Source organism: Phyllostomus hastatus, unplaced genomic scaffold, assembly GCF_019186645.2.
Source record: "Phyllostomus hastatus isolate PE091 unplaced genomic scaffold, TTU_PhHast_1.1 phas_contig_40, whole genome shotgun sequence".
Taxonomy (NCBI): domain Eukaryota; kingdom Metazoa; phylum Chordata; class Mammalia; order Chiroptera; family Phyllostomidae; genus Phyllostomus; species Phyllostomus hastatus.
In genome coordinates, this window is record NW_025333872.1 from 8,043,029 (window position 1) to 8,060,603 (window position 17,575).

At 38.5% G+C, this 17,575-nt stretch overlaps 1 protein-coding gene across 1 annotated transcript in view; it reads left to right on the forward strand.

Moving 5' to 3' along the window:
* Positions 1-16,685, forward strand: part of CDC5L (cell division cycle 5 like) — a 50,084-nt gene extending 33,399 nt beyond the window's left edge. The window contains exons 14-16 of the mRNA XM_045842665.1: positions 168-365; positions 15,344-15,556; positions 16,262-16,685. Of these exons, the coding sequence (XP_045698621.1) occupies positions 168-365; positions 15,344-15,556; positions 16,262-16,366 (516 nt within the window). The 3' untranslated portion in view covers positions 16,367-16,685. The remainder of the gene's footprint in view (positions 1-167; positions 366-15,343; positions 15,557-16,261) is intronic.
* The last annotated feature ends 890 nt before the right edge of the window (positions 16,686-17,575 follow it).

The window sequence follows — 17,575 nt, forward strand, 5'->3', positions numbered from 1 at the left end:
CATTATTCATTTTGCTTAGGTATTATTTTCCCCTTCTAAGAAACAAACATTCAACTAGAACTACTTGCCTTTGCCCAAAGAAGGAGGAAAAACTAGTCTTTTAAAGCTGCCTGTTGATGGCAAGTGTTTCTAGTACTCAAACTTACTGAAATTATTATTTTAAACAGGCCCAGGATGTTCTGGTACAAGAGATGGAGGTGGTGAAACAAGGTATGAGCCATGGAGAGCTCTCAAGTGAAGCTTATAACCAGGTGTGGGAAGAATGCTACAGTCAAGTTTTGTATCTCCCTGGGCAGAGCCGCTATACACGGGCCAATCTGGCAAGCAAAAAAGACAGAATTGAGTCATTGGAAAAGAGGCTTGAGGTTGGTATCCTTTTTTTTTTTTTCCCCCCACAATCCTCACCCAAGGACATTTCCTTATTGCTTTTAGAGAGAGGGGAAGGAAAAGAGAGAAACACTGGTAAGACAGAGAAGCACTGATTGGTTGCCTCTCATATGTGCCCAGACCAGGGATTGTAAGCACCCAGACTGTAGATTGAACCTACAACCTAGGTATGTGCCCTGACCTGGAATCAAACCTGCAACCTTTTGGAAATGGGACGATGCTTGAACCAACGGAGCCTCATTGGCCAGGGCTAGTATCCTTTTAACATTATAATTTGAATGCACTTTGAAATAATGAACCAAGTAATACTCCTAGAAACAACTTCAGAAAAATAGACCTGAGGTGATTGACCTTTGCAGTTCTTGAGGGAACGCTACACTGAAGTGTTTGATCCTCTTTGGCCCTCCTTCGGCATTGGATCTTCAGTTGCTGGCCTTTGTGATGAAGAGCATACTCCAGGTTGGCCACAGGCCAGTCAGAACCTTGTAGGTGTGGGAGCAAGGAGCCAAGAAGTTAACACTGGTCACCCACAACAGTGTAGATCAGTGCTAGAGTATCTTGTTTTCTTTAAGAAGGGAATTCAGTGTACCAACGAGCTTTTTTTCTGTAGCCAAAAGAGCACATTTACAAAACTTTGATGCCTTTTTGTTCACCCTCTGACTCCTGTGAGTTTATTACAGAGAGAGCACCAAGTTGGGTTATCTAGACAGTGGCTTCCATGATTTTCATGTCTAGGAAAATGTTGAAGTGTACTAGATGGGAGTTTCATGACATGTGGTTTCTTAATATTGTCTGCATTTTTTGAATTCCAGAATCTGTATAGGCATTTTGCCAGTGGAAAGAAAATTGTGGTTCATGGACCACTAGGCTGTCTTGTGGATTCTTAACGGTGGTCTTCAGGGATGTTTCTGAGGCCAAGTTGGAATGAGAAGAAGAAAGGGGTTCTTCATGCAATCACATGCAGAAAATGGCCTCATTTTTCACTTATGTGATTACCAGTTTCCTTTACAGAAAGCATATTTGAAAATACTTTAAGGGATAAAATGAAAAATGGTAAAATTACTAGGGTGGTTGGGGCTGTGGGGCTAGGGAAATGAGTGGGAAAAAGGAAAAGGCAGTGTCTTTTTTTCATTCTGGAATGTAAAGGTCTTTTTAATTAAAGTATAGTTGATATACAATGTTATATTAGTTTCAGGTGTATGCCATGGTGATTTGACATTTATATCTCTTACAAAGTGACCACCACGAGAAGTCTAGTAAGCATCTTTCGCCACACAAAGTTGTTAGAATATTACTGACTCTGCTCCCTGTGCTCTCCTGTCCCAGGACTTACTCCAAGTTTGTATCTCTTCCCACTAGCCCTCTGGCCACTGTCAGTTTGTACTCTGTTTGAGTCTGTCTGTTTCCTTTGTTCATTTGCTTAGTTTTTTTTTTTTTTTTTAAAGATTTTATGTATTTATTTTTAGAGAGGGAAGGGAGGGAGAAAGAGAGAGAGAGAAACATCAATGTGTGGTTGCTGGGGGCCGTGGCCTGCAACCCAGGCATGTGCCTTGACTGGGAATCGAACCTGCGACACTTTGGTTCGCAGCCCACGCCCAATCCACTGAGCTGTGCCAGCCAGGGCCATTTGCTTAGTTTTTTAGATTCCATATGTAAGTGAAATGATACAGTGTTTGTCTTTCTCTGACTCATTTCACTTAGCATATACCTTCTAGGTCCATCTATGTTCTTGTAAATGGCAAGATTCCATTCTTTTCTACAGCTGAGTTATAATACTACATTGTGTGTGTGTGTGTATGTACATACACACAGTGAAATCTATACAATGTTATATGTATGTGTATGTATATATGTACACCACATCGTCTTTATCCACTCATCTATGGATGGACACCTAGGTGGCTTTCATATCATGACTATTGTAAATAATGCTGCAGTGAATATAGGGGTGTGCACATCTCTTCAAATTAGTGTTTTCATATTCTTTGGATAAATGCCCCAAACTGAAATTGCTGAAATGTATGGTAGTTTTTTCCTTAATTTTTTGTGGGACCTCCATACTATTTACCATAGTGTTTGTGCCAATTTACAAGCCCACCAACAGTGTACAAGGGTTCCCTTTTCTCCACATCTTCACTGAAATTAGTTTGTTTTCTTTTTGACAACAGCTATTCTGACAGGTGAGATGATACCTCATTGTGTTTTTTACTTGCATTTCCTTGATGATTAGTGATATTTAGCCTCTTTTCATATGTCTGCTCTCCATCTACTTGTCTTTTATGGAGAAGTGCTTATTCAGGTCTCTGCCCATTTTTAAATTTGATTATTTGCTTTTTTGATGCCGAGTTTTATAAGTTACGTATTTTGGAAGTCAACCCCTTATCAGATACATCATTGCAAATATCTTCTTCTATGCAATAGGTTGCCTTTTCATTTTTGTTGATGGCTTTCCTTGCTGTGTAAAAGCTTTCTGATTTAATGTAGTCCCATTTGCTTATTTTTTATTTTGTTGCCCTTGCCTGAGGAGACACACCCCAAAAGAAAAAGCAATATCTTTATTTGAAATCACTCCTTTTTAAAGAGATAGGGGTAGGGAGGGAGAAAGAGAGGGAGAGAAACATTATCTGTTGCCTCTTGTATGCACCCAGCCAGGGACTGAACCAGCAACCTAGGCTTGTGCTCTGACCAGAAATTGAACTGCAGTCCTTTGATTTGTGGATGATGCCCAGCCAACTCAGCCACACCATTCAGGGCAAAATTATTCTAAGTTTTTATTTTACCCTTAAGATCACATGTATAGGTAAATAATGGCTGATGTCCATGAAGAACTTTTATCATTTAGTGGGAAATTAGAATTCATTTTTGAAGTAATTCTCATCTTGGTCTAAATGTTAGCAATCCTGCATTGTTGGTTGCTCTAGTTGTATTACTAACTTCCAGCAGGGTGTGCTGTTGCTCTGTTTTAATTCACAGAGTCAGGGAAAGTAGAACATCAGTGGTTAAATTTTAAGTTATGTTTTCTGTTGCGTAGGCTTCATTTCTTATAAATGGTAGTTTAGAGTGTAATTGTGATCTAAGGTCAGCATCATAGTTGATTGGAGAGCTATTTGGAATGCTTTCTTGTAACATATATATATATATATATATATATATATATATATATATATATATATAAATACTTAGGTCTCTCCCTTGGTTTGAAAAATCTTCTCATTTGAGGTGGGTGTACTCTTTCTGTCTTGAATGGTAAAGATATCTCATGCTGTTTAAAATATAAAAATAAGTTTTTCCCTAAATCTCATTTACTTTGTTGCGGCACCAGCTTTCATGGCAACAAATAAATGTATCACAGAGTGAGTGGTACTGTGAGGTACGGTAATTTTTATTTCTGCATGGAATTGGTCTTGTGAGTTTTGAAGGGAAAAGTACAGAAAGAACCGCTGCTGTTCTTTTGGAGATTTATTTGGGTCATTTATGAGCAACCATTAAAAACATGTGGTTCTCTTTGTTCAGTTCAGTACCAGGAACTGGAATCTTCCGTTGAACTATTTTTGTTGAAATATTGGTGATTTTGGAAGAATATTCACAATACACTTTGAAGTAATTTTTATTTTCTTGACTCCTGGATATTGTTTACCCAACTAGTTACTTTTAAAGACTATGTAATCAAATCCTTCAATTTAGTAAACTGGGTTTATTTCAAATGAAAGTTCATTAAATCTTTAAAAAAAAGAAGAGAGACTCAAAAACCCAAATAAACAAATCCCCCATTTTACTTGTATCCATCCCTAATTCAGAACTAGGTTTGTCTTAGCTTATTTTAGTTTTTGAAGACACAATTCTGCTGGTTTGAAATACATAAATATTTTATTTCAGTTGTGGTAATTCTTTCATCATTTCAGTTGATTGCTAAATTATAAACATTATTCAAAGCTTGTTGTGGGGAAGGAACTCCAGTTATATAAACTAAACGCTATACTTAAATTATCCTTTCCACTCTCAGGTTCAGGGCGATGTGCCTTCCGGTGTGAGCACAGCACACCATGGCTGCCGGTGTGTTTGGTTTTTGCTGCCATGAACTTTGGAACAGTGCGTTTAAATTACAGCCCTATCATAGCATGTCAAGCTCGATGAAATCCAGTTTTGTCGTGGTTGGTGTCTCCTAAATGGATTAAAAAAATATACCCTGAAGTTTATATTGGAGCTAGCCTAGTCTTTGAGCCATTACTCATGATTAATATTTGAAACTTAGAACTTAAATAAAAATCCTTAAGATGCTCATTTAAAACTTACAGAACCATCCCAGATTTTATGTAGAATGTGGTGGGTGGTGTAGGGAGTCTGTTAAATAGAATCAGAATGTAGACACAGGTCAGAAGTGGGAAAAGCTTCTGAATTATAACTAAGTCTATGTATTTTATTCTGCTTTGGAGGTAGAATTAATTTTAAAGATTTTACTTATTTTTAGAGAGAGGGGACGGGGGAGAGAGAAACATCAGTGGGGACCCAACTGGGGACCTGGCCTGCAACCCAGGCATGTGCCCTGACTGGGAATTGAACGGTGTTCAGTTCTCAGGCTGGCACTCAATCTGCTGAGCCACACCAGCCAGGGCCGAATTAACTTCAGAACCTCTCCAGACATTTGTGTGTAAAATAAGGCAGCAACAGCAAATAGAAGTGACAGCTAATACGAGGAAAGGAAAAGTTAGAAAGCATAGTATGTTGATGCCATTTAAATATGGTGGCAAAAAGCCCTGTGAGTTTTAATAGCTTCTCTTAGGGCATTATAGGTATATGGTAGGAGGGTAGAGTGATTTCTCTTTATAGAGATAGCTCAAATAAGTAAGAAAAGCTTAATTTCTGTTCAGTGTTTTGTTTTGTTTTAAAGGAGGTATGACTATAATTGGAGAAAAGTTTTCAGCAAGTGGTTGAAAATAAAAAACCTTTAGTACTTTATTACGTGTTCGGTGAGTGTCACTGGGCATCCACTGTGTGCCAGCCCCTGTTCTAGGCCCGGGGGGTGCAGCGGGCATCCGGCAGACGAGCTCTCCGCTCCTGTGGACTTCATTTATCTGGGAAATGCTCACTGTGGAGAACCTCATTTTCTACTGATGCCAGATAAATGAGTCATTACTGTATTTGGGAAGTGCAAATAGAATTTGAAGTGTTCTAATTTGTTTCCACTTTAAGTGGAAATAGGAAATCGTCTGAAGACATAATTATTTTGAGTGAAATAATTTCCAGTAGGTGCAAAAGTGAAATGAGAAGTCTGAATTTAGGCCTGCTATTAAATTTAATAGTATTTGAAATAGTATCTAAACTGCTGTGTTGAGGAAGTTTGGCTGAAAAGTAGATTTTGTCATGTTAGCTATAAAAATGGAAAGGCTTTACTTAGAGGTGGAAGCTGGGTCCAGCAGTAATACTTCTCCCTGTATTTTATTGGCACAGTCACCTTAGTCAAGAAATATGTAACATTGTCTTCTTGGAAGTAAAGTAACTTAAAGAACGCAGATAACACATTAAAAGTCCTTCTCAGTGTATTTGTAGAACTCTGTGAGGACCCCTGTCTTTAGTGAATGGTTATGTTTCAGCAAAATTGGCTATATAATGGATCTCATTTTCTCAGTGACTTTCATTATAAAGTCAGATGTTTTTACACAGGAAAAGTATTCCCTTAATACTTTAAAGAGTGAAAATTTAGGGTAAGGATTAAGTTGGTGGGCAGCTGTGGGTGGAGGACTGTATGTTGTATGTCAGCAGGCTTATGCTTATATATTCACGCGCGCGCGTGTGTGTGTGTGTGTAGGTGGGGTGTGTGTGGCAGGGGGTGCAGGAGAGGAGCTCACAGTAGTTTAGAATGCTCTATGTCTTAAATTCTGCTCTACCATGACCCTTAAAGGCATTGGCAGATATCTTGGTTGTTTGTAGCAAGCACTCTAGAGCTGGACCAGAGATCCTGGGTACAGCTGTATTGTTTCTGTTATGCCTCAGCATTGAGTTGAATTTCTCCCATGCACTTTGTTTCATTTCCTGACTTGACTTGTGCAGATGTCAGATGCTCTTGGTATTGCTTTGTTGGTACAGTTCTTGGAAAGGTGTTTAGTAAGGTTTTGCCTCACTGCTCAGCTTACTTTGCAGAGGTGCACCCTGGCAGTTGCTAACTCTGACGGATGCTGACAATAATCACTTACTTGGACCTGCATCTTAATGTAGAGAAGGTTTGCTGATAGAAGCTTTTTGTAAGTGAATTTTTGAGGTTACATTGGTTAATAAAATTATATCGGTTTAAGGGGTACAATTCTATAATATGCTGATAAAACTTAGTGCCAGTGAGCAGTATAGAGAGAGATAAAAGGAGAGTCACTTGTGGACTCTTGTTTGTAAACATTTGGGTGGTTGAACCACATCTTTAGTACTACAGGGTCATGTTGCTGAATGATGGACGTGGAAGGGGAGCTGCCATTACTTCTGTATTTATTTTGGGTATCCTTAAACCTGTTTTCCAGTGGTATAAAGTTCTACACGGGCCCCCAAGCAAGAGTCTCAGTGAGGGATGCTCTTAATGTTTCTGAACCTCACAGTTACAGACTTCAACTGAAGACAGTATTGGAGACCCAAGGATCATGTGTTTATTTTGGAATTACTTAGGCTTAGTAACCTTAACAAACTCAGTGAGTTTGAAAGTAACAATTACACTTTTATAAGCCCCATACAGCCCCCTTTTGTAATGGTCTGAGGAAACACTTACGGCTCCACTGCGTCATCTCCTGGGGACCATCAGTTTTCCATCTGTCTCTGGCCAGTCTTTTTTAGAGTTTCTTTTCTATGCATTTAAAAAATAACATTTATAGGGCATTTTATAAAAATAATACCAGTACTTTGTAGAAAATTTTAAAAGAGAAATGAAGAGCCTACCATCTATTCTAGACATGATCATTGTAACATTTTGGGGGGGTGTGTATACGTATATACATATGTATATTTACAGATACGTGTGTGAGCACGTATATAAGATTAAATATAAAAGGAAAAAGGTTACTATACATAACAGATCTATGTGTGGATGAAAGGAGGAAGGTATTTCCTCCTTCCTTCAGGCATTCATCAAGGTGAAGTTACAAACCTAAGAGACATGGGAGAAAATTCCCATTTACTAGTAAACTTGTGTCTGAAAGGAGGAAGGTATTTAAAATAGGGATTATCATATACTTTGTTCATTTCATAGTATAATATTATAAATATCATTAGAAAATAAAAAGAAACCTGATCACTTGCTCTCATTTAAAGTCTATGGCAAAGATTAGCTTTGGTGAAATCTCCAAATTACACAAGTTATATTTTGCCCAACTTCTTAAAAAGTTGTTAGTAACTTTTTTCCTCCGTAAAATCTTTCTGAGAGATGTTTGTTTTCCTATAGTTTTTACAGCTTGTTAAGAATTACAGAACTATGAATTTAAAATTATAAGCTAGGGAGAGTAAAAGTTTTTCTGAAGTGTCAAAAGTTTTGTAAGTGGGTATGTATAGGTTAATACCTAAATCAGAAAAATGGTGGTCAGGTCAATTAATTAAGATTTTGTTTACCTGTGTCTAGAATAGTTTGTTTTCAGGGCACCGTCTGGTGGCAGTAAGCTGTTCAGTCCCACAGCTTGAATTTCTTCAGGTGTATTTGCAGTTCGGGGGCTGAGGCAGGGAGGACTCCCACTGTGTTAGCAGTGGAGCGGCCTCATGTGTTGGACTTTGAAGTAGGACATGATTGCAGGGTTTCATCGCCGAGAGCCTCTCTGGGTCTCTGATTTCCTTACCTGTAAAATTTGAGTAGGTAGTAGTTTTTGTCTCATGGAAGTGAGAGTTTGGGATAATGTAAGTTTAAATGAGATATGGTGTGTCTAGCAAATAGCAAGTTTACTAGTAAATGGGAATTTTCTCCCATGTCTCTTAGGTTTGTATCATTTTTAGTGTTATCTCAGTGGGGTAAACTTGGTTTGATACTTGGAGGCATCAAGAAGTAACTTCACCTCGAACAACAGGGTGGCTGAGTTTTTATTCTGTAAATCTTGATGAATGTCTGAAATTATGAGACACAGTTGATCTTCGGAGAGAGATTAAGACTCAATCTGATTTTGGTTAGTATAAATGGATTTTAATTTAATATTTCATATATACATATTGAGGTGTTGAAATAATTGACATTCTTTACATTTTAATGCCTACATTATATTTCATTGTATTGAGGTTTCATAGTTTGTGGTGTACAGTTTTAAAATAGCTTTTAGAGTAGATTTTGAATTTTAAAAAACCTTTTATTATTGGAATTGTAAAATATACCCAAAAGTAGACTAGTGTAATGAGTCCTCTATTACCACCTATCTGTGACAGTCGTCAGCTCATGCAGCCCTTTTGTTGCAGCTTCCCCTTCCCCATTATTTTGAAGCAAATTCCAGACATAGTGTAAAACGGAATGGTGGTGCATGAGATTCATCAGCTTGGTTTCTGTAGACATTTGCATGTAGATATATTCTCATTCATCTCCTCTTTTAAGTTGAATTTCACTCTTTTTTTTTTTTAAGATTTTATTTATTTATTTTTAGAGAGGGGAGGGAGGGGGGGAGAGAGAGAGAGAGAGAGGGAGAGAGAGAGGGAGAGAGATAGAGGGAGAGGGAGGAGAGAGAGAGAGAAACATCAATGTGTGGTTGCTGGGGGTTATGGCCTGCAACCCAGGAATGTACCCTGGCTGGGAATTGAACCTGGGACACTTTGGTTCCCAGCCTGCGCTCAATCCACTGAGCTATGCCAGCCAGGGCGAATTTTACTCTTTCATTTTGGATGTAGTCACCTTGAATTGCATCAAGTGTTGTCCTACTTTGTTTTTAAAAAATATATTTTATTGATTATTCTATTACAGTTGTCCCATTTCCCCCCTTTTCCTCCTTCCTCCCTGCACACCCTCTCCCACCCACATTCCTCTCCTTTAATTCATGTCCATGGGTCATACATATAAGTTCTTTGGTTTCTCCATTTCCTATACTATTCTTAACCTCCCCCTATTTTCTACCCACCATCTGTGCTACTTATTCTCTGTACCTTTTCCCCCCTCCCCCACCCTGCTCCCCCACTAATAGTCCTCCATGTGATCTCCATTTCTGTGATTCTGTTCCTGTTCTAGTTGTTTGCTTAGTTTGTTTTTGTTTTGTTCTTTTTTAAGGTTTGGTTGTTAATAGCTGTGAGTTGTCATTTTACTGTTCATAGTTTTTGATCTTCTTTTTCTTAGATAAGTCCCTTTAACATGTCATATAATAAGGGCTTGGTGATGATGAACTCCCTTAACTTGACCTTATCTGGAAAGCACTTTATCTGCCTTTCCATTCTAAATGAAAGCCTTGCTGCGTAGAGTAATCTTGGATGTAGGTCTTTGCCTTTCCTGACTTGGAATACTTCTTTCCAGATCCTTCTTGCCTGTAAGGTTTCTTTTGAGAAATCAGCTGATAGTCTAATGGGAACTCCTTTGTAGGTAACTGTCTCCTTGTCTCTTGCTGCTTTTAAGATTGTCTCTTTGTCTTTAGTCTTGGGTAACTTAATGATGATGTGCCTTGTTGTGTTCCTCCTTAGGTCCAACTTCTTTGGGACTCTCTGAGCTTCCTGGACTTCCTGGAAGTTTATTTCCTTTGCCAGATTGGGGAAGTTTTCCTTCATGATTTGTTCAAATAAGTTTTCAATTTCTTGGTCTTCCTATTCCTCTGGCACCCCTATGATTTCAATATTGGAACGTTTAAAGATGTCTTGGAAGTTCCTAAGCCTCTCCTCCTTTTTTTGAATTCTCATTTCCTCATTCTGTTCTGGTTGAATGTTTCTCTCTTTCTTCTCCACACCATTGATTTGAGTCCTGTTTTTCTTCCTGTCACTGTTAGTTCCCTGTAGATTTTTCTTTATTTCACATAATGCAACCTTCATTGCTGCCTGGGTTTTTTTTTTTATGCTGTTGAAGTACCCAGTGAGTTCCTGGAGTGTCTTTATAACCAGTGTTTTGAACTGTGCATCTGGTAGGTTGGCTACCTCTTCGTCACTTAGTTGTATTTTTTCTGGCGCTTTGATCTGTTCTTTCATTTGGGCCATTTTTATTTGTCTCAGGGCTCCTGTTATGTAGTGAGGGGTGGAGACTTAGGTGTTCACGAGGGAAAGGTAACTCTTGTTGCTGTGCTGTGACACTGTATGTAGGGAGGGGTCTGAGAGGAAACAATGGCGCTTGCTCCACTCTCTGTCAGTTTTTAGTTACTTCTCCTGCTTCCCACAGTCAAATTGGGCCCTTCCAGTGCCGATTCCTGGGTAGTTGGGTTTGTGTACGTTCTAGGACCCTGTGGGTCCCTCCAGTGAACTCTCCTGTGAGGCTGGGCGTTTCTCCTACCACCCCCTCAACCTCCACAGGTTTTTCAGTCAGAGGCTTTGAGACTTTATTTCCCCGCGCTGGGACCCTGGGTTGTGGGGCCTGTCTCACTCCCCAGTTATTCCTTCTGGGTTATCCACACGCGAATGTGGGACTGCAGAGTCCTCCAACTGCCGCCTTGCCACGTGTCTTCTCTGCCTGGCTGCCCGTCTCTGCCCCTCCTACTGGCCTTGATGAATGTTTCTTCTTTAACTCCTTGGTTGTTGGACTTCCATACAGTTTGACTTTCTGTCAGTCCTGTTTTTTTTTGTTTGTTTGTTTGTTTTGTTTTTTGTTTTTTTTTAATTTGTTGTCCTTTTGTTTGTGTGAGGAGGCAAAATGTGTCTACCTATGCTTCTATCTTGGCCAGAAGTCCTTTGACTGAGTATTGTCCTACTTTAAATTTTTAATGTTATAGTGAACTTTATTTAAGATTATTAGAAATTTAGTGCTTATGTTACAGAGCCCCACCACTGGTGGGGTTCAATTGCCTGCTGTTAGGAAGCGTGGCTCCCAAGTCAAGAGTTTGGTGTAAAAGGAAAGGGGTTGTTTATTTAAAGGTTATACAAGTTCAGAATGATGGCAGAAGTCTGCCATTAAATCCCGCTCCCTTTAAAAGTACCCCAAAACACACAGTCCTGCCTCCGTCTGCCAAACCGGGCCAGTTTCAGAAAACACCACTCAGAGGTATCGTTCAGAAAAGCGGAAGTCTGCAGCTCAGCAGTTACAGTCACAGTTCAGCTCCAAGCATTTCCTAGAGTATTGAGCAGTCATAGGTTGAGCATTTTACAAAGTATACAGATATCTTCCTTCACATTAAAAAGTTTTTTCAGTTACAGTTTACATTCAGTATTATTTTGTATTAGGTATACAGCATAGTGATTAGACAATCATATATATTTTACATCACTTTCTCCCCCTACCCCCACCCCGATATTTCCAGTACCCACCTGACACCAAACATAGTTACTACATTATTATTGACTGTATTCTCTGTGCTGTATTTTACATCCCCATGACTGCTTTGTAACTGCCAATTTATACTTACTGATGCCTTCATTCCTTCACATTTTAATGATCAGATGGCAGGTGTAAGATAACTAAGCTAAAATTGAATATTAAAAGCTGTATCCCATTTCTTCTTTATACTTTTAGTGACTAACTTTATATAGTTGACTAAATTTTTTTTATGCTTAAACTTTTTTAGGTGTAATTTATTTCCATATTTGCTTGGAATCCTAGCACAATATTTGAGCCAGAAGATTGTATATAAAGCTTGAGCTAAATAAAATATAATCATTGGCATTAAATGGAAGCTAGCAACTTGGCAGTTTTAAAATCTTTGGTACTTTGGGAATAATAAATGACTCAACTGTGTTCAAGGTAGTACTTCCCTGATATGAGTTACCAGTCATACCGGGTATGCCTTGATGACTAAACACTTTCTGAGAGTATTAAGTTTTTACACCAGATTAGAAATCAAATATCCGTGGAGTGCAGCATGTAGCTAATTGAATGATCTTACCAATGAAAATGATAATTTGTGTAACTAATTAAAAAAACCAAGAAACTGTGTATTAATTTGAAATTCTATGCTGTTAAGGTTTTTGGAATGTATATTTGAACCCACACATAATTAGAGTATCAGATGTTAGTATTAGAACTTGATGAATTATAGCATAAGGAACTTGATGCAGGCCATGGAATTCGTTTTTAACTTACAGGCAGTGAGGACTGTTTGGTGGGTCTAGTTAAGAGAAGAGCGCTATCTAGCTTCTGTAACGACAAGGGCTGAAACAGGATTCTCCATCCTGATTGCCTATTAGAATCATTGTGGGGCTTTAAAAATCCAAAGGTCTGAGGCCATTCAAATAGGTCTGTTGGTTTAGGACACTGGCACTGGTAGATTTTAAAAGCTCTACAGGCCGCTCTCGAGTTTGCTGGGGCTGGGAAGGTACACTCCCGTCAGGCTGCTTGGCCTGGTGGTCCTCAGGAGGCACACTGCTCATGTACAGTAAGGAACAACTCGTTTCCTTTTTTTTTTTTTTTTAATTAAAGCTGGAATTTTACGGAAGGTTTGAAAGCCTCATTTTCAGTCCCTTGGTCTGTTTGAGAGGAGAGCAAAGATGTTTCAACTCTTAGTGCCTATAAAATAATTGTAATCAGAGCTAACATTTGTTGACTGCTTACCCCTTGCCAGTCACTGGGCGGCTAAGGGTTTTCATGTATATTATCTTCTTACTACTACTTATTACTACTACTAGTATTAGTATTAGTATTTTCAGTCCTCACCCGAGGATATGTTTATTGATTTGGGGGTGGGGTGGGAAGAGAGAAACATAGGTCAGTTGCCTCCTGTACGCGCCCTGACTGGGAACTGAATCTGCAACCTTTTGGTGTATAAGGATGACACTCCAAGCAGTGGAGCCACCCAGCCAGGGCTACATTATCTTATTTAAATTTCATAATAACTTTTAGCAGTGGCTGCCATTTTACAGGTGGAGAAATGGAGACATAGAAGTTAAGTAATTTGCATCAGCTCAGAACATCTGGGTGTTCATGCTGGGTAGAGAGTGACTTACTCTTACCTTCTATACTGTGCTGCCTGATTTCATCCTAAGTGTTTCCTTAGAAGATACATCGTTGCTGTGGAACTTACTTTGAGTTATTATCTATTAGAGGGAAATGGCTCCTTTATAAAGGGTATTACTTAGTCATGAAATGAAAGCTTCTTACAGAATGCTGAAGATATGACTGGTTTTTAAAGAGCTTTATTTAAATTTGTTTAATTTTATTTTTTAAAAAGATTTTATTTATTTTTAGAGAGAGGGGAAGGGAAGGAGAAAGAAAGGGAGAGAAACATCAGTGTGTGGGTTGCCTCTCGAACCAGTGACCCTTTGGTTTGGAGAATGGCACTCAATCCACTGAGCTACACCAGCCAGGGCTATTTAAATTAATTTTAGATTAGTCTCACTTCTTAAGGTACACACATGTAACATGTCTTCCTCCATCCCCCTCTCCAAAGCTTGTTTGACTTTTAATAAGCTTAGCTGGAGATGGAAAGGTATGAAGAAATGCTTTTCCAGTAGAAGTGTACTTTATATTTTGAGGAACACTTTATTTTTGATGTTATATATTCTAACTTTACATAGAACGTTGAGATTGACATGTTTTTTTTTAAATCAGTTATTATGCATTGAAGTGGATGTTTAAAGTTATGGAAACCTGTATATTCGTTTTGTTGATTATATTGTTTCTAAATATTTAAAAACATCTAGTGTACATTTTTCATATCATCCTTTTGCACTTGACATTTTCTCTTGGTACCTTTTCTGCTTAATTACTGCCACACCCATTTAGTGTCTCAGAGAAAAAAAGGTATTTACATTGTCATCTGTCTCTTGTTATAGGGTGCTGTCACCCTCTTTATTATGAATTACAGAGTATCATTTGGGGATCCATTAGCTTGAAGCTACTTAATTTTGGTTGCTTATGGATACCACTCGATGGAATCATCTGTTTGAGAGGGAATGAGGTGGGAAGGAGGGCAAAGAAAGGAAGTAAGTGGAGGGAAGAAGGAACAGACACACACAGAGCAAGCAGCACAGATTTAATAATTACTCCTAAGGCTTTGGCCTCACAGTTTTAAGTGTTGTGTGTTGAAAGCAGGCACTTGCTTTCAACTCTAAAACGTGACGTGTTCTGGTGTGGGTTACCAAATAGACACCCAGGGAAGGGGTTACGCCAGTGGGACTCTGCATTGCACACCTGTCCCCTTCTCTTCCCCTCTCCTTGGACCTTCTAAGCTGGGGCTTTCTGTGCCACTCTGCTTTAGAATTTTGTTCCAATCTTTCTTTTATTATCCTTCTCTGGTTTTTTTGCGAGTTTGTACATTTTTAACTTTTTTCCTCTAATTTTAGAATGCTCTGAGGAGGCAGCTCACCTGTGCTCAATATACATATGTAATAGAAAACTGTCATTTTTCTTAATTTTATGTTGTCTTTTTGCTCCTCAAAAAAACTTTCTATTGACAAATGTGATATTCTTTCCTTAATGTGTTAATATGCCCAGTTTAGGGGTTTTACATTATAAAAATAATCTAGTAATTTTATAGTTTGAAGGATTATGTTTTGATCACAACTCTGGTACATTAATTGGATATTCAGTTATTAAAAATGTGCACGTATATTGGAGAAGTACATTTTTGAGATACAGATGGTGAAGGTGAGTCACAGCCTGTTCCAAAACCAGTGTAGATTAATGTTAGCAGAGACAATTTTCAGAAGTAAAGATTCGTTTTTTCCATACTGTGAAATTCAAGCCTGCTTTGAGATTCAGTCATGGGTGAAATAATAGTTTGTTTAGGAGTAACCTAGGAAACCCTCAAGGTGCAAGATGGATTCTTCTTAAGCCTAATTTTGTGCTTCGGCAACTAAAGAATGAGGAACTCGAATGCGCTCTTGCTTTGAACCAGTACTGTCCGTTGCATCCGGTTATTTGGCTGCTGTGCTCACATGTGCTGGTGTGATCTCCCCCCAGATAAACAGAGGTCACATGACGACAGAAGCCAAGAGAGCCGCAAAGATGGAAAAGAAGATGAAAATCTTGCTTGGGGGTTACCAATCTCGTGCTATGGGGCTCATGAAACAGTTGAACGACCTATGGGACCAAATTGAGCAGGCTTACTTAGAGTTGCGCACTTTTGAAGAACTGAAGAAACATGAAGATTCAGCTATTCCCCGGAGGCTAGAGGTAACATTATTGCATTGCAGCAATTGCTTAGAGAGCTGCAAAGAATTATCAGGGCTTCCCTTTTTTAATTTCTTCCCTGTTTGGGGTATCTTCTGAAGCTGATACTGTCTGGCTTTTTTCAGTGAGAGCCTAAACTTTTCTGATCTAGAGTTGCCTGGGTGTAGATGGATAGACTGGGCCAGTGGTAGATACAAATGCTTTTCCTTTACTAATTTTCTGTTTTGTGTAAAGATACCTGATGAAATGAAATAAGTAACGCTTGTGATTTGTTTCCCTGAAACTAACCTAATTGTGTTCCATTCATATAGCTCTCCCAGGTCCATTAAACCACTCCTTCAAAATTCCTTTAGTCACATTTAGCTGTATGTCCCAAGTGTGCGTGATAGCCCCATCCCAGATAACCAGATAAAGTGCAGGCTGGGCTTAAGTGCATTTGCCGGTATTGATAGGACAATAATGGCTTGTTTATTGGAGTTAGAAGCAGAGATTTTACAAAAAGATAGTAGTCACATGACCAAAGAATGAATGCAATAGTATTTGTTTTATAGCGCAAGTAGCCGCTATTCTTGTTTTTCTTTGGGCAGTATTTAGCTCTCAGAGTCATGACTGAACTCAGCTGTAAGATGGTAAGGTACCATAAGATCTTCTTAATTTTCAGTGTGCTTACATATGAAATAATTATTTTAATACTTTTGTTTCTTTAAGTGTCTAAAAGAAGACGTTCAGCGACAACAGGAAAGAGAAAAGGAACTTCAGCAAAGATTTGCTGATTTGCTGCTGGAGAAAGAAACTTTAAAGTCCAAAATGTGAAGCACAGTTTGTATTCTGTCACGGGATGAATTAATTGCTGGTTTTCTTACTCTGGAAGGCTGAAACTGATGACAAAATCACCCATGATCTGTGGGTTTTTTGGTTGTTTATTTTAAATGACATTGATCTTACACAATCTATCTATAAAGACTTTAACTCCACAGGACATTGTAGGGTTTAAATTATTATGACAATCATTCGTTAAACAGTGTCATATTTGCAATTTTTTTTGGTTGGCCTTTATTTTAAAAGCGTGATTTTCAAGTGCTGCCTGTGAGGATACTCTTGAATAAAAACAGAAGATAAAATTGAGAACGCAGCCTTTTGTTTGAAGTAATTGGATACTTACAGTGCCCATGCACCAGCGAGTGCATACTCTGTGTCATATTTAACGCTAGCTCTTTGGTGGTCAGCATGGTGATGCAGTATCTTAAATTAAACCCTTCGGAGGCAGTCCTTTGTGGCTTTGTTGGTTTTTACTGTTTTAGCATAGAATGGTCATTTGTCTGTGCACTGACAAGATAGATTAACTTTTTAATACCTTTTCTTTTTTCCAATATAATTTTAGGGAGGGTCTCTCCTCTGCCCTGCTATTTACATATGTAGTTAGTGGACTAGGACTCGAAAGATTTAATTTTTCTTGACCTGTTATTTTCTTGTAAATATTTTTAGACAAAGGCATTTTAAAGATTAATTTCAACAAGGTTATCAAACTTTATTAAAGCTCTGTGTTTATCTTAACAAGTCAATTACAAATGTAGAATTTGGGGATGGATGGGTAGAGTGGGGAAGATCTAACTGTAACAGTCCATGTGAAGTCATTTAGGACAGTATTGGTTGGCTACAAGATCAGTATAGGCCAATAATGCGTTGGACTCACTGAAAAAATTTGTCCAATCTTAGAATATGAGGGGCTTAAAAGGGAGGGATTCATTCATTCATTCATCAAGTATTTGTTAACTCTACACCAGTGTCAGAGTCCTGGCGATAGAGCAGTGTACAAAGTGGGCATTGGTCCTGTTTTGTAGAGCTTAACTGTTTATTGAGAATGACACACTAAACTTCAAATGTTCACTGAGTGACCCTTATGTGCCAGGCATTTGTGAGTGTTGGAGTCGAACAGTTATTAGGACGCAGTCCATGCTCTCATGGAGGTGACATGTGTGGAAGGAGATAATAAACATACAGAGAAAAGTATCAGGTCATAAA